The 19,816-nt window shown below is 34.2% G+C and overlaps 2 protein-coding genes and 1 long non-coding RNA gene across 4 annotated transcripts; 2 read left to right on the top strand and 1 right to left on the bottom strand.

Annotated features, from left to right (window-relative positions):
• Positions 1-346: 346 nt before the first annotated feature.
• LOC103496628 (uncharacterized) lies at positions 347-2,989 on the top strand. The gene is made up of 2 exons (XR_539182.3): positions 347-591; positions 2,760-2,989. It is a non-coding gene; the product is annotated as an uncharacterized LOC103496628 (long non-coding RNA).
• A 1,021-nt stretch (positions 2,990-4,010) lies between these two features.
• On the top strand, positions 4,011-6,431 carry LOC103496629 (transcription elongation factor TFIIS). Of its 2 annotated transcripts, none has more exons than XM_051082784.1 (3): positions 4,011-4,456; positions 4,671-4,837; positions 5,295-6,431. In XM_051082784.1, exons 2-3 carry the CDS (start codon positions 4,706-4,708, stop codon positions 6,240-6,242), a joined length of 1,080 nt encoding a protein of 359 aa, XP_050938741.1. In that variant the 5' UTR covers positions 4,011-4,456; positions 4,671-4,705; the 3' UTR covers positions 6,243-6,431. The 2 variants fall into 2 exon arrangements, with proteins under 2 accessions (XP_050938741.1, XP_008456781.1); XM_008458559.3 differs by having other exon boundaries at positions 4,018-4,456; positions 4,671-4,867.
• Positions 6,432-8,050: 1,619 nt separating this feature from the next.
• LOC103496630 (uncharacterized) lies at positions 8,051-16,098 on the bottom strand. The gene is made up of 13 exons (XM_008458561.3): positions 15,759-16,098; positions 14,978-15,671; positions 14,210-14,294; positions 13,984-14,073; positions 13,607-13,680; positions 11,437-11,521; positions 11,267-11,356; positions 11,058-11,188; positions 10,683-10,764; positions 10,515-10,562; positions 9,197-9,269; positions 8,995-9,098; positions 8,051-8,403 (listed from the first exon to the last, which is right to left on the bottom strand). Exons 1-13 carry the CDS (start codon positions 15,913-15,915, stop codon positions 8,287-8,289), a joined length of 1,830 nt encoding a protein of 609 aa, XP_008456783.2. The 5' UTR covers positions 15,916-16,098; the 3' UTR covers positions 8,051-8,286.
• Between the last annotated feature and the right edge of the window lie 3,718 nt (positions 16,099-19,816).

The raw sequence follows: 19,816 nt of genomic DNA, 5'->3' as shown, positions 1-19,816 counted from the left end.
AATAAAGAATTGAAAAATAAGAAAGATAATGGAAAGAAATCGCAGAAAAGAAAAAGATAAGAAAGACGAAATCGCAGGGAAAGAACATAAAAGACGAAATAGAAAAGGAAGATGAATCGCGGAACAAAAAAAGATGGAAGGACAAATATAAAATATTTAAAAAATAGTTAATTTTATGAATTTTATACGAGCGGTAAATAATTTGGTATTTTGTTAGTTTTTCGTTAAAATACGTATAAATGATCAATTTAACCTCTAAGCGGAAGGAAAAAGACAAAAGAATTGAGAAAGAGATCGTCAACCCATTCCGTTAGCACGTGGAGCGTCGTCCACCTCATCAAAAGAATCAGACGGTCAAAACTTATTACCGGTTGATATGGTGTCTGGAACCGGTTCCATCGTATACAAACTTCCCAATTCTTCTATTAGGTTTGTCATTGGAATTGGAAGAACAATTGGGAGAGAAAAATGGCAGGTGAATCGTCTTTGTTCAAGTTCTTGAGCCCAGGACGCCGTTTCCAATCTACGGACATCCAGGCCGCCGCCGGCTGGGGTGTCGCCGCCGCCACAACTGCTCTCTGGGTCATTCAGGTCTTCACCTTTTCTAAATCCGTTGATCTATACATACTATTGTTTCTGATTTCCACATATTTATACAGTGAATCTTTTGACTTTCTGTATTGGTTTAAAGGATGCATCGATCTTCTTGAAAATTGATTCTTGATTCTTCTTTCTTACCCTTGCCGCCTTAATGATTTCTATTTCAAGTTTTGGACGATTTACTTTAGCGTATTCGGATTTCTATTTTTTCTCCAGCCTTGATATAATGATTACGCAGTTGAGATCTGAAAGAAATTTATTCCTTTTGAATTATGGTGTCTACGAACATACGTATTCCCCGTTGACGAGGAGCATAGATATTCATTTCAGTTCTCTTTTACTATTTTCTTCTTTTTGGTTGTTGATCGAGCACAACATGATACTCTTGCCCATCTTTGGAAGATAACTGGTAGAACTCTTGAAATATTAGAAAACGGAGTGTAATAATTTTTTTTTCACTCTATATTTGTTTTGAACTAAGGACACAATTCTACAACCTTTAGAATAGGTCATGTTCGAGTAAGGTTATCTTTATTTATATACAGCACCATGTTAGACATTGAATCTCACTGGTTTCTAAAAGTTTGAAGTAGTTTATTATATGTGGCTCCATGTCCTGCCGTCCTCATGATCACAACTCTGGTTCCACATTTTAAGTTTGGTTTACTTCCGATTTCAATCCAAGTTCATCTTTCAGTGTTATGGAGCTTTTAGCCACCAAAACCCTACCTAAGCAAGAAGTTTTGATCCTCTATCCCTGCTGTTTCTACACTCCTTTTCAAGTTCCGTAATTTTATCAATATAGATGGCTTCATTTGTTGGTTTTAATCCATTAGTGAACTTTCTAACTGTACCTGCTGCAAAATTTCCATCGACAACACTGCCAACCAAAATCCTAATCTAACTTCCATCAATATTCTTAAACAGTCCTGTGGTATTGTAAAAAACTTTGTTTGCACTTTCTTCCCAAGATTCTGTCCGTTAGTCCACTGAACAAGGTGAGAGGCTTTCCAACAAAGTTCGCAAGTGATGTCTTGAACTCCTAGAATCCGGCATCCATTTTGCAGTGAAGTATTGTTCTGCTCTGAACGTATTCTCTTCTCTATTGCTACTTTTTATGGAAAGACCTCTCACAATGTTCATTGTTTCTTTCTAGAACAAGCCACTCCTCAGATTTACGCCCACACTTGGATTCTACTATTGCAAAATTCAAATTTGATTTCCCTTCCATCAAACCAATCAGATGTTCCGTGCACTTCCTTCTAGGAATCCCCAAGATTGAAGTGCTCCAATTTCCGAGCTGATAGATCCCTTGTAATTTTATTTATCAAATTTGATTGTGATGGTATGGGGTATTATTAGCTCAGCCCTCTTTCTCTGCTTCTCATATTCCCTTTCTACATGCTTAGTAAACGTCCCCAACTACTTAACTAACGGCAATCACATCACTTCCTCTCTTTTTCTAATGGTTAGGTTCACCTGTTTTTTTTCTTGTTTTCCCAACTAAACCATAATGGACTTGCTATGTGTTTCTTGCGAATTATTGATTGAGAAAAACTGTTACTTATTTGCCATTTACAAGTTTTTGGGGGATGTGCTCCATTACCTTTGATAAGGAGAACGCATTATCCTATCTTGGCTGGGTTTTTATACATTGTTATTTTTGTAAAACTTTCTATGTTCTATTGCAAATAAATGGGGATAGAGATTTGATTCTGCAACCTGTGTCAGGTGTAAGAATGTAAGTAGAGTCTATATGACTGATCACTCGCTATGCTTAAGTTGGTTAAGGTTAACCTTCAGTGCTTCCTTTTTTTTTACGATGACCTTTTGTCTCCAATATAAGATGCTTAACCTCTATAACCCCGGAAATGCTCTCTGTCTTGCAGTAGAAAAAGATTAATTATATACATTTTCCCTAAATGTTTCGTGCATCTGCAAACCAACCGAAATTGTTTGAATTTTTAAATTTTCATTGCTTGCCTAAACAGTTTGTTCCGTTTAATTTTGTACTATATGCTTGAAATGTCGTTAATAACTATACTTGGAGAAAATGAACTGTATATAATCTTTCCTCTTTCTGAGGCTCCTCTGTGGTGCATTAATAGGATGTTTAAACGAATCTAATGACTCATTTTTCTCTTTTGGACTCTTTGCAGCCATTTGACTGGATCAAGAAAACGTTCTTCGAGAAGCCACAAGAGAAATGAATTGTTATTTTGAGAAGACTCACCCCAGTTTTTGTTAATAAGTATCAGTTGATTGCTTTGCCGCAAATGGGTAAACTGCAGAGTTCTTTGGAATAACATGTTTTGTAATAGAATCTCTTTTGACTAAAATTGAGTTCTTCCGTTTGAAATTTTATTGATAACCATTTGATTTTGTGTTTTTTTTTTTCTTTTAGATTAAGCTTATAAACGTCACTTACATCCATAAGTTCCTATATTTTGTCATGTTTTAAAAGCAAGCTATGTTTGGAAAACTAAAAAAATGGTTTTTTGTGTTTAGAATTTCACTAATTATTCAGGTCTTTCTTAATTTCATAATTAAAAAACTAAAACAAACTATTTCGAAGGGACTTAAAAGTTTGGTTGATACTCTTTCTTCCCCCCTACTTGATTTTCCAGGATGTTTTCTTTGGTTAATTTGTTTACATGGGTAGGCATTTGAGGGAGAAGATTCAAACTTCGACAAGAGTTCTCTAGTAACTTTTTCTATTAGGATTCACAAATTTAATTTTAATAATGTTTTGTTCTTATAAATTCAACTCTTTCTTAAGGAAATTAGTATTCTTTTACAATACTCTTTGTTTCATCTCCGTTTTTTACACGGTAAAACTTTGTTTGAAATTGTATGATGATCATAGTGACATTTTCTAAACGTTGATGATATAGCTTTTGAAACATTAATTTTTTAACATCTTTGAAACTAGATAATATAGCTTATAAAACTAATAAATTTAAAACTTAACTAGAAGTTTATAATAAATTAATTGAATTATTTGTTAGAGTATTATAATTATATGATCTAATGATCTATATTAAAACAAAGAGATATCATACTACATATTAAAATGAAGAGATATTACACGATTGTTATCATACGATTTAATTTAATTGTCTTTTTCGTGACGTAGTCTGCGATTTTTGTTTCGGAAGCTATTCCAGCAACATTCTTTATTCAGTATCCTTAAACATTAATTTTTAAGGCTAATATTTGAACTTTAATTTCCAAATGATTGCAGTCTCTTTTAGGAATATTTTTCAATTTTTTGCATAATAAACATTTTAAATTAAACATTATTAATCAAAATAGACAAATTATCAATTAAAAGCTTGTCCTTTTAAGATTTAGATTTAGATAATAGATTAGATTACTTATAAAATTAATATTTTATTTCTCGTAAGGAAAGGAAAGGGCTTTGTTGGATTAAATCTGAGAAACGACGGTCGATACAAATGAAGTAGAATTCAATTAACTGAAGCGTTAAGGTAAAAAGGACTAGAGGAAATACCTAAAAACCCCTTTCTATTCTAACGCTATCCGTGGATAAATAGGTAAAATCAAAGCTGTTTTGAGTTTTGACCTGTTCTATCGTTCTAGGTTCTTACCACTATCCTGTATAACACGTGTTTCATCTTTGTCCGTCGGATCAAACTCCCCCTTCCTTCCTTTACCCTATTTCCCTCATCCCCAACACCTCGTTTCAATTTCCTTACTTCCTCCGCCGCCGTCTCTCTGCCGAAAAGGAATTTTTCCGGACCCGATTCTGATTGATTTTCCTTTCTGCTGTTCTCCGTCTTCACTGCTTTAGTTCCTATAGCGAGGGTTTTTGCCGTCGGCGATTCAGATCTCTGTAAGTGATACTCATTCGAATCGGTATTTGGATGTCTTTTGACTCGTTGCTTTTCCTTCGCTTGTTCATTGAGAAAAGAAGTTGATTCGATTTTGATTGCGAAACCCCTTTTTTCTGATCATGCGTTTGTTTATTTGTATCTTTATGTTTTTTTTTTTTTTTTTTTTGTGGTTGTTGGGATCTGATCGTTCTTTTCTTCGAATGTGGTGGATAGATAATATAAAAAAAATCCGAGTTGGCGGTGACTCGATGGAGAATGAGCTGGTGGAATTGTTTGAAGCGGCGAAGAAGGCTGCAGATGCCGCTGCAGCACCATCAAATGATGGGGGAGCCGAAGAAAGTCGTTGCCTTGATGCCCTAAGGCAGCTCAAGAAATTCCCTGTAACTTATCAAATCCTTGTTTCCACTCAGGTTTTCTTCTCATTCGACTTGAAATTTGTTCTTTTGTTGATGGTGGATGGACAGTGAGAATATAATTAGGAAATCATCCATGGTTTGGAATTTAGCTTAAATTCATCGTCTGCTTGCTTACGATTGGTTTCATAATGAATTGAGTTCACTCGATTTCATACGTTGCTTATGTCGTTGACGTTCACGTAACAAAGTCATCTCATTTGTGACCCTTGTCAATTTCGGGGAGAGAATAATGGCACGATATTCCTTGTTATTTAGGGCCCATTTGAATTAACTTTCTAAGTGTTTAGGAACATTTTTTTTCACCGAGAAACACTTATATAAACACTTTAGGAAGTCAATCCATCAATAATCTTTTGTTGCATCTTTGTAATTGAGATCACTTTGCCTGTATTGATTGCTTATATATATTGTTTCTCTATAGGTTGGGAAGCGTCTTCGGCACCTCACCAAACACCCCAAGAAGAAAATACAGGAGCATGCTTCTGACCTGATTGAGATGTGGAAGGAAATAGTAATCAAGGAGACTAATAAGAACAAGAAAAATGGAAATGCCAGCAGTAAAGATTCACCTAAAATTGGTTCTCCCAGTGTAGAGTCAGTTAAGGTGGAGAAGTTTCAAAAATCATCTTCCATGAAGGTTGAGAGAGTTTCCAAGGTCGAGCAATTCGATAGGAATGGTGCCACAAGCTCTGTTAAATATTCCAGATCCGAAAGCGCGGTCTCGGACAGTAGCTCTGTCAAGTTTGAGAAAACCGATTCAGTGGTCAAGGTTGAAAGGATAGTTAAAGAAGAGAAGAAACCATCAAGTGGCGCAGCTGCACCTCCAAAACTTACTTCCATGGTCAAATCAAAAGATGCTGCTCGAGACAAAATTAGAGAACTTCTCTTCGAGGCTTTCTCCAAAGTTCCTGGTGAGGCTGATGAAGATGTTATGGATGAAGTTAATGCAAGCGATCCCATCCGTGTTGCCATTTCTGTAGAATCGGTGATGTTTGAAAATTGGGGAGGTTCTACTGGTGCACAGAAGGCCAAGTATAGATCTATAATGTTTAACCTCAAGGATCCGAAGAACCCAGACTTTAGAAGAAAAGTTCTTCTAGGACTTATAAAGCCAGAAAGGATGATCAATATGACCACAGCCGATATGGCAAGCGATCAGAGAAAACGTGAAAATGAAGAGATTGCGCAAAAAGCTTTATTCGACTGCGAGCGTGGAGGTGCACCAAAAGCTACTACCGATCAATTCAAGTGTGGTCGATGTGGACAGCGCAAAACGACCTACTATCAATTACAGACGCGGAGTGCGGATGAACCTATGACGACTTTTGTAACTTGTGTAAACTGCAATAACCATTGGAAGTTCTGCTGAGTCTATTCTGAGATGCTGAAAATGTCAATTGTTTGAGCAATTAGTGTTATTTTGCCCTGACATTGGTTGCTGCAGAGTGTAATCTCGTTCCACATTGTTGCATTTAGAACGTAGGAGCTTCTCTATTGTAGGATGTCTTTAGTGCCATTTTATTAAGAAATTCAGTGTATAAACTTGTTTTGTTTGTTATTTTCTTTGGTATTTTTATGAGTTTCATACACTTGCAAGGATCTCTTTAACTCAACGTTCAACATAACTGTTTGTAGTGGATCGCCTTGTATTATTCATAATTCATAGTGGCCCCGCTTTTCATATAAAATGAAGTAAACGTGTCATTGATAAGGGCAGGAAGTGATTTTTAACTCAACGTGCAACATAACGAAGGCTTAAGACTATATACATGATCATAATAATTTAATCAACAAATCCGGATATGGTGATTACATTAAAGAGGCCAACAAATAGATTTATTCATTTGCTCCTTTAGCAACATAATGAAATAATTTGTAATCTAAGAATCAATCATCCTATGGTATTTGTCTGTCTCCTCTCAGCTGCTGTGGTAGCAGCCAAATGTCTTGGTGTTTCATTTCCCTTGTCATAACTTATTTTCTCCCAATGGTGATTCTTTGCATTTCCAGTAATGAAGGAAGCGCTCGCTCTGTTTCTATTTAGCTTGTATACCTTCCCTTCTACTGTCTATTTAACCTAAAATAAGCCTAGAAAGAGAAGATAAAATTGTGAGGAACTATTATATGCATAATTTTACTAGAAAATTACCAGAAATGATACAAAACTAACCCCCATTTTAAGATTGTTAGAAATACCACAAATACCAAGATGTTCCAAGAAGGTCCAAACAATCGATAAATTAGAAAAAAAATCATTTCTTGACCAAATCTTGATGACCGATCTCGTTAAATGGACTGAAAAAAAACTATTTGAATGAGTTTTCAAGGAAGGTACTAGTTTTGTAAGATGATAACTTCAACGTGCTATTTACGAGGTTTTCTTGTGTAATGGGAAAAAAGTTGAAAAGTAAGATGCATTGGTGTATTTTGAGTTATTCAAATTATCATCCGACCTACCTTGCTTTCATCCTGGTAAAGGTAATGGTGTTGGCAGCAAAGGCACATTGTAAAACATAAAGAATGTTGACACAACTAAAGAACTTTGGCTTCCAAATCTATATACTTGATCCACAAGATTTGTCTTACAACTGTTTTAGGTAATGTTGTTGGCAGCAAAAGTATATTGTAAAACATAAGAAAATCGACCCAACTAGAGAAAACAAGAACTTTCGCTACTTGATCCACAAGATTCGTCTTACAATTGCTTCAATCTACCAATTATTGTTTATAACAAAAAGACAATTGGACAAATGACACAAGAACTAACATGATAAAATTTCTCTATCCTTTGTTTGAAGAAAAACAATTGCAATACAGAAAAATTAACCCGTAGAACTGAAGATCTTGAGGCAAGCGTTGAAGATAATGTCCTCAAATAAAATTACATACATCTCACAAGTCATCTGTACTAAACTACTATCTAGGAAACAAGTTGGACATCTCTTACCCTCATGTTTCCCATTTTTCTACCCCACAACACCCAACAACAGGAAAACAAGCTTTAGACATGAGGCTCTTATCGTTTACAAAGGTACAAGAATGAAAAATCAAGCACGCTGACTCAGTATTTTTTCCAAGCCAACTAGACTCATCACATCTAAATCGTCAATTTAAGACCTTAACTCAAGAAGTGAAACGTAAAAATGGAGAACAAATGTACACAATAAACAAATAGAGTTGAATAATGGTCTAAATTTAAATCCTAAACTTTCATAAATGACAATTAATGTCCTTCGGAAAGATGCCACAAATATTAGATATCTACTTGTTTAGAACTAAACTAACATTCAAAAATTATATATATATAAATAAGAATACATTATTGAGAAGCATTCTCAAGTTATAAGGACAACTTAAAATGGGAAAAAAGAAAGAACTGACTAAGCCGACACAAATTCACCATGATTAAGTTGCTAGCTTCGCTTTGGTTTGGCCAAAAAAGCTAAATACTTCTTGTGTTCTTGCTTGTATCTTTTCCACTCTCTCAGTGCAGCCAAAATTACGTGCAAAGCAACTGGCAAGAAGAAAGGCTGTCCAAAGAAAGACGAGCATAACAAGAAGATTTCAAAATGCCGTCTTTAAAGCTAAAGCCATTTTCTTTATGATCCCAAAAATATGTTACTTTCGAAATTTAGGTCTTCTAAATCTGGATAATGTTGCACAGATATTAGTATTTATGAAACCATACGACCTTTCTTTTCCACTGCTACATTTATATATATTTTGCCTTACTTTAATAGATTTTAATCATATCCCTAAACTTTAAACTATATTCCATCTTAGTTCATACCATCAACACTATTAACAAAAGGTTGCCATGTCATTTTATAGCCTGAATCAAGATGTGACTGACAACTAAACAAAGTGTCACACCATTAGAAACGTTATGACAAAATTCTAGCGATCATGTTACCAGATATATCTAAGAACTCATGACAAACTACGAGCTTGTCATCTACATTCCAGTTTAGCGTTAATGTAAAGAGTAGATATCAAATAGAAAGTAAAATATTAGAGATGCAATCGGAATTTGTTGAATTGAAAAAACCCGACAACATTATGCTCAAACTAGATATATAATTTAATCTATTATGAACTACAAATACAACCAATAATCATACCGAGTAGACAGCAAAGCAGTGCTCAAATGAAAAATAGCTGACTGACATTATTGATGGGTGAAAAAATGCATCTTCTGCTAAAGACCTTGCTTGCCTGGAAGATACTGATAAGGAAGAGGAACTCAGTTCAGAATTTTTATTAATTCAACAGAATTACAGTCAACAAATCAATGACAATATAGTAATGAGAGAAGGATCATACTGGCTGCTGCGTCAAAAACTCCCATAGAGGCATTTTTCTGGGCCAAGTTTGCAGCCTCGAGAGAATATTTTACCTGATTGAGACAACCAAGAACTTAGACCTCGTATTATACACCATGGAATACAACAATTAAATAGAAAGGGCCACGCCTGTATTCAAAACCTCCAATTAAATAAAAGAGAAACCATGTCTATAATTGAGGCACCAAGTTTTCATTTTTTTGATTGAATACACAGCTCTTTCATTTCAAATGGAGGATGTCCTTCAAGGACAAATATAGCACGTTGTGCGGCAGCCAACCAGTAAGGACATGATCAAGTCCAAAAAAGATCACACAAAATGGGCATGTGAAAAATGCTGTGTGCTAAAGGATCACCAACTTCAGGAGATGACCACCCATGGTGTTCCTTTTTGAAGTCTGACGTGGTTATTCAAGCAAGAATGGGCACTGGGAAAGCTCCAAAAGAAAAAGTCAAACTTTCAGGGATTTGACCTTCCATATATTTTTGAATGAGATGGTACTAAAGTTTGGATCGGTAGCCATGAGATATTTTGTGAGACATTTTGCGAAGTAAAGCAGTTTCCAAAGGCATTAGTTTTTGCTGTGAGTGAAGCGAAAAGGTTGAGAGAATCATTTGGATCTCTGTGTGTAGTTGGTTTCCTCTAAATGTCCAATTGGCCAATAATCCCAATGGCTTGAACATGTCTCTCAAATGATGGCCTCATTTTTTAGTATGGTCTCAAGTTCATTGCTGATGCATAGGCCTTTCAAAGGAGAGGTGTTGGATCCATCACAAACATTGATGATTTTGCTGTAGACAAGATCTTTCTGGGGGAAAAGACGACCCAGTGGTCCTCTTGACAAATAAAGCAGAAACTTTTGTAACTTGGTTATGTACTCCCCCACCTACCCACACACGAAAAGAAAGAGATGTGATTTGGATTTCTCCCCTGTTTGGTTATTGTGAGAGAACTGAGGAAAATGCAAAGTTTAAGTTTTAAACGACCAGATAGAAAATATTCTCTTGTATGGCAATAACCCATTATTGACTATGAACCTTGACAGAGCTCACTAGGCTTCAGAGGAGAGAGAGAGAATAACATTCAGGCTGAAAAACACTACTAGAAAGCATTTAAGAAATAAGTTTGGGGGAACCTTGGGGAAGGTCACTACTTAGAATAACAAAATACCAACAAAGTTTGGAAATTTCATATAAAGCTCAAGCATTTAGTTATTAGTAAAAGAATCTAACGTAAGTAAGCCAATCTCTCCAGAAAAGAGACGTAGAAAAAGATCTACAGACAAGCGATAGAGTACCTGTTTTCCAATCTCATCAATGATAATCATCCTCGGCAGTGATTGAACCTGCACAACAAAGTAATCGAAGTTCGACAAATATAAGTAAATAAATAAAGGGATCAAGAACAATTTTCACACTGAATTTGAGGATCCTACTTTGAACTCAACGAAGAATCAAGTACATACCAATCTAGAAAGAGATCCGAGGGATGAAGCACATGAATGAAGATTAAAACATGAATGCTGCCTCGATAGGAAATCCATTTCCCTACAGATGGTTCAATCATATAAATACATATATATGACATAAAAAGTATTGAAGACATTGCAAGGCTCAAAAGAAAAAAGGAGCTTCGTGAGACAAGTCGGTGTGCATTGAAAAAACTTGAATTTCTGATATCAAAATATAATTTGTTTGCAACATAAATATGATATCACTTAACAGGATATCACCACTAAGGGCTAGAATAATGGAATTAGTGAGATAAGTTTTCACAGCTGGGATCGAATCTAAAACTTAATATTAGAACATAAAAGGGAAGAAAAATATCTTTTCCTAACCATTCTGTAAAGCCTTTCTGACTGGTTAAAATGTTGAATGTGCCCGACAGACCAACATGTTGGGGATTGGACTTTAGACCAAAAAGTTGCCGAAATTGCCCCAGGAATACTTCAACGATTTTCTCCAGCTCCTGTTCCAATATATATGATCAATCATCAGAAAATTAGATAGAATACCCAACGTTTGGTACATAACATCAGCATCTTACCGGATTCGAAATCATATGCCTACGGAGCTGCTTACTTTCATGGTCTCTCAGGCAGCCTTTAGGGTTCCAAACAATTACGCCTCCCCACGTCTGCAAGATTTATTTGTACCTGATTTTGAAAAGTTGTACCCAAAAATCATATATGTAAACAGGAAAAAAGAATGTCATACAGGAGAAATAAACCCATTTGTTTCTGAAATCTGGCCATCAGGTAGCTCTAAAAGAAGAGGGCATTCCCTTGCTGATGGTACATATCTGACAAAAACAAAAAAAGGCCAATGAAACAAAACTTGATTAGGAGTACTAATATAAATGGGCAGAAACAGATTAGCAGTTTTTCAACACATAAATGGAAAATACTCCCAGGTTCCTTCAATACACAGCTTATCCTTAACTGAACTTTATCTTTAAACATAATGGCTACTAACCTATTCTTTCAACTCAAATCAACAAGAATTGACATCACTATACGAAAATGATAGTTTATCTTCAAAAGGTAGAAATTGCTTTAAAACTACAAGCTACTCATTGATAACCAAGCTAAGAGGGCTATTGTCTCTCCCAAAACAAAGGACGAAAGCATTGTTAGCAATGTAAATATTGGTAACTCAGATTTATGAATAGATCGATGGATATTCTGAAGAAAAGATACGGATATCACAGAAAACTTAAAAGAATATTGTGAAATTTTAGAGAAAACTTATTTAAGTAATAAAATATGACTTTAAGTATATAAATCAATAATTATAAGCCAAATATGATTGGTAATGAAATCATAAATAATAGTGAAAACTGAAAAATGGTTATGAACTGAATATTTAGTTCAGAAGTTTACAATCAATAAATTAGTGATCTAGTATACAATCAAGTACGATTGATTTAAATCGTTCTAGTTTACAATCAGGATTTTCCTAAAAAGTATGTATTTTTTAATATATTATTAGAAGTAAAATCACATTTCAAAACAAAAAAGTTGAAAAAGTTAAGAAAAATAAAGAGGCAAGAGGTAAAGAGAGGATTGAGATTATAGACTATTGGGAGAGAAAAAACAACAAAAAAAATATAAATTATACAATATAAAAAATAAAAAAAAGTACATAGTGAAAGATTTTTAAAAAAATCGATAAGAGTGAATGAGAAAGAAAAAAAAACTATAAATTATAAAAAAAAAAATAAGTTTTATATAATAATTATAAAAAGAAAAGACAAAATATGAAGAAAAGAAAATTGTTGGGAGATCTAAAAGAAGAAAAAAAGAAAAAAAAGTAATGAAACAAAAATGCTAAAACATTTAAACAAGTGGGTGTTGGACTCGCAAGCTCATGTACAACTGCCTAGCCCGTACAGCAACCAGGCAACCAACACACTTCATTGAGCACTTGTGAATAATATGCTTTATAATTGATAAAGGATGCCAAAATATCGGCAATGTCGACAACCATTTTGGCGATATTTTGATGAAATATCATGATTTTTTCATCTTTGCCCAAACTACCAACTGCTACTTAACTTCCTATTACTCATCTAAAGTTACAAAGTTACAATTAACACAGTGCTCTAAAACCAGCTGGGGGTTGTTTGGGACAAGGACTATCTAAAGCTATAATAATCAACTCTTTGCTATAGTAAACACTATTTTGTAATCCCCAATTATAAGTCAACACTATTTCGAAACCCCACTTGCTACCGTTTTTACTGTTCCACATTCACCACTTTTTTATTTGTTATTACAATGTTTTTTATTTTTTTATATTCGTGTTCGGGCCAGCTTACGTGTATCTCAACTAAACTCACGGCACAACCAGCTTTACCCTACTGGGTGTAAGGAAACTCGTAGGTGACCACCACAAGTTGAACCCATAACCTCTTAGTTAGTTATTGAGACTATCTCCTTTTTTACCCTTAGGACAACCCAATGTTTACAATTTTCTTCTCAAACTAAAATAGTTTATAGTTTTAACACATACTATTATAATCCAAACTAAAATAATCTACACCCCACCACAAACTATTATAACTCATACTCAACTATAATAACTTAGGATTATAATAAACAATTCTTCGCCTCAAACACCCCTTTAATACTTATAGAAAGCTAATTAAAGAGACATCCTAATTCTTATCCGCCGTCTTTCTAGCCTTCTGATATACTTGAGTATTAGAGGCCTAACATAAAACTCAGGTGATTCCAATTGTCAGATAGATCATGTTTGTATAATAGTGGGGAATCAAGGACAGTGAACCTTTCCAACATAGCTATTAGCCTAAGAGCTTGGCAGAATTGGTATCTTAGATTGATTAAAAATTAATAAAAAGTGTGATATGAGTTAAAGGTTATACACCACAAAATGCAATATCTTTGACCTCCCGCCTGCTGCAATTGAAGTATCCAAATGCCATTCGTTTGAATTCACCTATTAGATTTTAAAAAGTAAGATGATGCTTTAAAATAAATAAACAAAATGGAGGATGAGACCGCAGTCTTACAACTCTAGACAGGATAAAGTGTGAAAAATGGCATAACCGTGTGTAGTGCGAGAAACCGGCAAAGTGAGTAAACAAATACAGACAGATATAAATGCAATAAGAATAACTAAAACGTTAAGCCTGATAGCAGGAGTGATAAAGTCACCAACAAGCATCTGTCTTTTTTTTTTTTTTTTTCTCTTTTGGAGGTGGGGGGGAGAATAGTAAACTAAAAACTAAAAGAACCATACAAAAAAGGGAAGATCTTTAGTATTGAAGATGTAGCTTTCCTGCTTGTTGTCCCAGTAAGAAAAGGAGGAGGTTGGCGTATGATATAAAACCTGGTCAGTGAATGGCAATTTGATTAGACTGAATACCTTTTACGTGTATTTTCAAGGCTTCTGGAAAATATTGAATTAGTTGAAAAACAGGAGAGTGAATGAACTGACACAAAGCCTTCCATGAGGAACATCATACCTGACTCTCAACTGAGACATTTGCTATAGGTGCTAATTCTTCGATTAAAGGTTTCAATATAACTTCATCTACTTTTTGAAAATCCCTACGAAATAGCAGAGAATCAAAATAGACAGACTGGAAAAACCAATATATGAAAGTTGCCTATAACTAGGAATATAATTCTCAACGGCAGAAATGAAAAATAGCTTAAGCAGTCTAGTCATCCGAGCTGTTACAACATCAATTAAGTCTCTGATATTGGGATTGTTGATAATTTAGGAATAGAAATGACTGTAAGTATTTAAAAAGGGAGATATGTGAGGTTCGAGAGTGGCGAGTGTATGTGTCTTAGTGCTCTGTCTTCCCACACTGAATAGTATTGTCTTCATTCTTTCCTTATCTTGACTAGTTGGAAAGCTTTTAATTAACTATTGAAGCTTCTAAATTGGAATGGACAGCAAGCATCAAGAAGTCAATTCAAAATCATTCTAGCTATAGTTTCTAAGGATGAACAGAGAATCAAGAGTTACTATACTAGCAATCTGCATGAAATGTTCCCCACTTATCATGAGAAAAACTGGCGGAATTGTTAAATTCTCTATACGGTCTAATCCAATCAAGAGTTACTATTCAATATTGAAGCTATACCAAAAATCATAACCATAACAGGCCTAAAGAATAACTTCTACATCGTGATGCCAGTATAATCAACAAGAATTCAGGGCCAAAGGAAGATGATACTAAAGAGAGCAACATACCAGTCATATACTAAAGAGAGCAACATACCAGTCATATATCCAATCATCTGGATCTGCATTCAACAAATTAAAAGAAAGAAAAATCTTTCCATCAGCGCCAACAGGCATAAACTCCCCGGGAATTAACCCACCCTCCGTTCCACCATTACCAAACAACTTAACAAAAGTTTCTGCTACTTTTGCTGTCGCGTCCGCCTCTGAAACCCTCCCAACAATCCAACCATGACGATATTTTCCGATGGTAGCCACCACATTCTCGCCCTTGTTCATAACCACTACAGTATAAACTCTCACACCAGAAGCTGGTTTTGAACAACCTCCCAGAGCAACCTCCAAGAAATCATCGGCACTTTGAAACCCATTTTCCAAAGAAGCAGCAAAATCAGAAGCACTGAGAGCTCCACAACGCCAAGGACACGACGATGCGTCGGTGCGCGTCTGTGAGCATTCAGAACCCGATTCTATAACTACAGAGACAGCATAGTTGTTGCTGCAACTGCCATAAAGTGAGGATTTAGAAGAAAGTTTAGTCATCTCATCGAGGATAGACGATTTCAGCTGCTCAGCTCTAGAGGCGATGGAATCAAATCCAAAAAATAAAACCCGAAAAGTACAGGGAAATTGTAACGGTGACGATTCTATATGATAGGAGAGGGCATCGATGTCCTTGAACGGAAGTGGCGCGCGGTAGATTTCAACGGTTTTCCATAGAAATGGAAGACCTGCAAAAGAAAATCGCATGAATCATAGAGTGAACGAGATATTAACAATTACATGTGTTCCTACAGATAGGGAGAGAGAGAGCAAACCTAAGAGGAAAGAGGAGAAGACGGAGATGGTAAGAATTAGGCGCTTTAATCCAGGCTTAGTATTCCGCATGGTTTTTGGGTCGAACTGTGAAAGTCCGGCCTCCGATGATCCGGAGTCAAGTTGCGGAGGCTCCGAAGGTTCTGAGATTTCCCCCATTGCTGAATTAAACGGAAGTTCGGCTGGGTTACTAGGGCAGCTAAAGCTAATTCATAGAAGCTTAGCCGAAGATCACCTATTTTTCACTTTTGGAAGACAATTGTTAGAGTAATTGGGAGCTTTTCCATAGAGCAAAGAACAACAGGATACAATTTGACGTGGACTCTTTTTGCTGAAATATTAGTTTTTAGAAAAGGTATATAACAAATGAATGGATGCATTTATATGCTTAAAACACTTAACTAGTTATTAGTTAGCTTGATGTATTCAATACTAAAAAGTTATTGATATTGTCATATACCTGTATATTTAGTCTATTAAATGAGTATATTATGTACTCGTTGTACTAACCGGGTTCAATACGTGTTCACCAAGTGTCCAACACATATTAGACATGAACATGCTAGCCAAACTAAAGTGTGGACCTTTTAGTTAGGGATGATACATTCTTAAAACATTTAAATCATTCTTGAGTAGCTCCTAAAAAACAAATGAAATCATGATCTTCATTTGAAAATGTGATTGTTCTTATGACTATAAGCAAAAGTATTATACGGTAGAATTAAGTAATTTCATCGTGATTGATCTATTCATCCATTTGACAAAATATTACTTTCATAGGGTGTGTTTGGGGGAAGGAAAGAGTTATGGAAGAAAATGATTATAATAATCCTAGTATTATGATAATCCTAGTATTATGATAATATGTGTTTGGGGGAAAGATTATTATTGGTAGTGTTATGGTAATATATGTTTGGAAGAAAAAATATGAAAGATAGTATTATGATAGTATGTGTTTGGATGAAGGATTATGATAGTAGTGTTTATGATAATATGTGTTTTAGGGAAGAGTTATGATTGTAGTAATTTAAAAAACAATAATAAATTTTTGATTGGATTATTTGAGTAGGGTAATGTAGGGTTGTAAGAAAGTAAAAATAGAATAAGATAGGATTATTTAGGGATTAGGATAACCCTAATCCCCCTTATCATAATCTTTGGACCAAACACGGTTTGGTCCAATTTCCTAATCTTTTTCCCCCTAAAACCCCACCCCAAACATACCCATAAAGTTTGCTTGTTTTTCTCAATTTCCCTTTCTCACGGGCAAAACAAGAAGCAAAAATGAAGTGGAGTAAAAAACAATAAGGACTTGTTTAGATTGACTTTAAAAAAAATGTTTATAAAATAACTCATTTTTATAAAAGCTATTTAAAATAAACTTATAAAATTGTGTCAAATAGTTGCCTAACACTCACTATTCTTACAAAAAAATAATAACTTAATTTTTAAATTAAACACTTAAAAATGTATTATAAATGTATCTTAAGATTGGAAAAGAAAAGAGAATACAAGCTTTCCAACCAGTGTGAGAGAGTTGGTATATCTTGATAGAATTTAGACATGCATAATGGAAACAGAATTGAGATTTTACTCTAATTGCTCCTAGTTAACATACAAACCCTAAACTACATGAATAGAGTTTAAAATAGATTACCTTTGTAGCTTCCGAATTAACAAAATTAACAAAAGCTAAAGTTTTTTAAACTTTGAAAAAACCTTTTGTTTTTTAAACAAATTACATGCAATTGATTCACCAAAGCACAACACCTTACAATCCACTAACCATTAGTGGGCTTGGTGTCAACATCTTATGCAATCACATATCCCACTATGAGTTAGAGGGGTTATCCAACAAAATATTGGATTTTTTCACTAACATTAGTCAAATGGCAAAATGGTCATTTGACCATTTAAGTCAAAGTCAAACTTCGACTTTTCAAATCAAAAGTTAACATTTTGGCTTTTTAATATTTTTTCTGTATTGACTAATTTCGACCTCCTAAGCATGAATTTGTATTCATTTCTTTAGAAATTACATTTGAAAATATAGCCGGTCAAAGTTTGACTTTTTAAAGTCAAAAGTTGACATTTTGACTTTTTCAACTTCGATTATTTCCATCATTTCTAAACTTCCGAGTATGAATTCGTATTCATATTTTGAATCGTATTCATATTTTTTATATTTAAATTATTTTAAACATAAAGTTCTATCTCTAAATTGATAACCATGGTTATATCACATATATTTGTCAATTTCTCTCTCCTAACCTAATTCGAACTAATCCAACATATTGTTCTAAGTTAATTCCTTATGAGCTAGTAGGGGAACCTGATGGGCCTATAGATCATAGGCTCCAACGATCCAAAATTAACTGGTTAAATCTTTTTAAACCAAGTTAATCAACATTCGTTAACTAATGAGTCATTCCACTAAAGTCCCATAGTTGAACTCATCTCACTATAGATATATTTTTGTTCATATGATATAACCATGATCGGTAAGTTAATCATTCACAAGTTGTCCAATACTTCAATTGGGTCAAAATACTGTTTTACCCTTGAAACTACATTTTGCTCTTTATGTCCCACTAATCCATTATTGAACAATATAATTGGTTTAAGATTCAAACTATAAACAGAATCCTTCTTAGGCCAATGTGAGGATGGGACCCCTTGTTCAATACTTGGATTTAGTCCTTAAGGGAACAACCTATTTACTAATCCTAAAACGGGTAGGAGTGAATTTCGTCTTGCACCATATGCCACCAGCTATCTACTTGATATTACTCCTAAAATGGGAGGCTTATTGAGCCAACATTGATGATCTACCATCATCTATGTAGATCTAAGGACAATCTTTTGTGAACAGGAGTTCATAGTTAGCTTAGGATTAAGATTAAGTTACCTAGTTGATCAATAAATGAAATATTCAGTTTTATACAGTAAACGGTGTTATAACGTAAAAGGTGATTATTTTATGGTTTAGTCTTATGTAAACTCTTTACATAGGATGCCCCAATTTTTATGTCTCTACATGAATGATTCATGATCATATCGTTTGTACTAATTACAAAGCGAGTCACATCCATAATGTCCCTAGAATAAGGTGCCCAACCTTTATGTAAATACTATAGACTGTTTAAGCTATATACTCGAACTTGTATGTTTATATCTCTACATAAAATTTAAGTTTACTCAGGATAGCCTTGGAACCTTAGTTTATTGGATGCAAGATTATAGTATTCAATTTTACTAACCAAAAATTCAACAACTTTATTTAATAGAATATGATTTTGAATTACAAACTATAAGTTTTAGAATATAAATTCCTATTCACCTATGCAACATATATGGTCATTATTAGGACATCAAAATTCCAATGAAATTAGAAAAAGAACACATTTGTCACCATCATCATATGTCACATATTCAATATATTTCAAACAAGCTAATAAGTATTATAAATATTACAAAGATACGTTAAATAAATGTCCATTGTTAAGTATCAAATTATGACCCTCCCTTTGTTGGCCATGTGTCTCAAGATAGCACATCTTGGTGTTCATGTAATTCATCATCTACTTGTCATTTTATCTATAAATAGAGGTCTTTGGTGGATCTTGTAAGACATACAACATTGGTGAAAAATCCTACAACTTTGAAGACAATGGAACATTTGAGTGATTTTAAGAATATCATTTTTGTAATTTTGTTATTTATTATATTATTATATTTTTATCCATATCTATATTTCTACGTCGTTGTGCTCCTCAATTTCACAACAATAAATAAAAGACATATTTCTTCTTTTTTTGAACCATTATAGAAAAACTTTTCAATCAAATATTAAAACGAAAACATTCAAAAAAACAAGTTTGGGAACAAAAGGAGAGAACAAAAGTAAAAAGAAACAAAGCAAGCAAGAGATTATAAGAAAGGGAAATAAAAGGAAAATTTTGGGTAGTAGTAAAATTGAAACTTCAAATTAACACATCCTGAAAATAGGAACTGCTGGGGAAACTTTGAATATAATATGAGTAAAATACACTAGCATATT

The sequence above is a fragment of the Cucumis melo genome, chromosome 3 (assembly GCF_025177605.1).
Source record: "Cucumis melo cultivar AY chromosome 3, USDA_Cmelo_AY_1.0, whole genome shotgun sequence".
NCBI classification, from domain to species: Eukaryota; Viridiplantae; Streptophyta; class Magnoliopsida; order Cucurbitales; family Cucurbitaceae; genus Cucumis; species Cucumis melo.
The sequence above is the reverse complement of the archived record's forward strand: the minus strand, read 5'-3'. Positions and strand labels throughout refer to the sequence as shown.

Excerpts from the sequence above, each read along its gene's own strand:
- LOC103496629 (XM_008458559.3), top strand. The coding sequence starts at position 4,706 with ATGGAGAATGAGCTGGTGGAATTGTTTGAAGCGGCGAAGAAGGCTGCA. Across the intron at positions 4,868-5,294 it reads AAATCCTTGTTTCCACTCAG|GTTGGGAAGCGTCTTCGGCA; the intron begins GTTTTCTTCTCA and ends GTTTCTCTATAG.
- LOC103496630 (XM_008458561.3), bottom strand. The coding sequence starts at position 15,915 with ATGGGGGAAATCTCAGAACCTTCGGAGCCTCCGCAACTTGACTCCGGA. Across the intron at positions 11,357-11,436 it reads CAAATGGGTTTATTTCTCCT|ACGTGGGGAGGCGTAATTGT; the intron begins GTATGACATTCT and ends TAAATCTTGCAG. Across the intron at positions 9,270-10,514 it reads TTGATGAGATTGGAAAACAG|GTAAAATATTCTCTCGAGGC; the intron begins GTACTCTATCGC and ends TGTCTCAATCAG.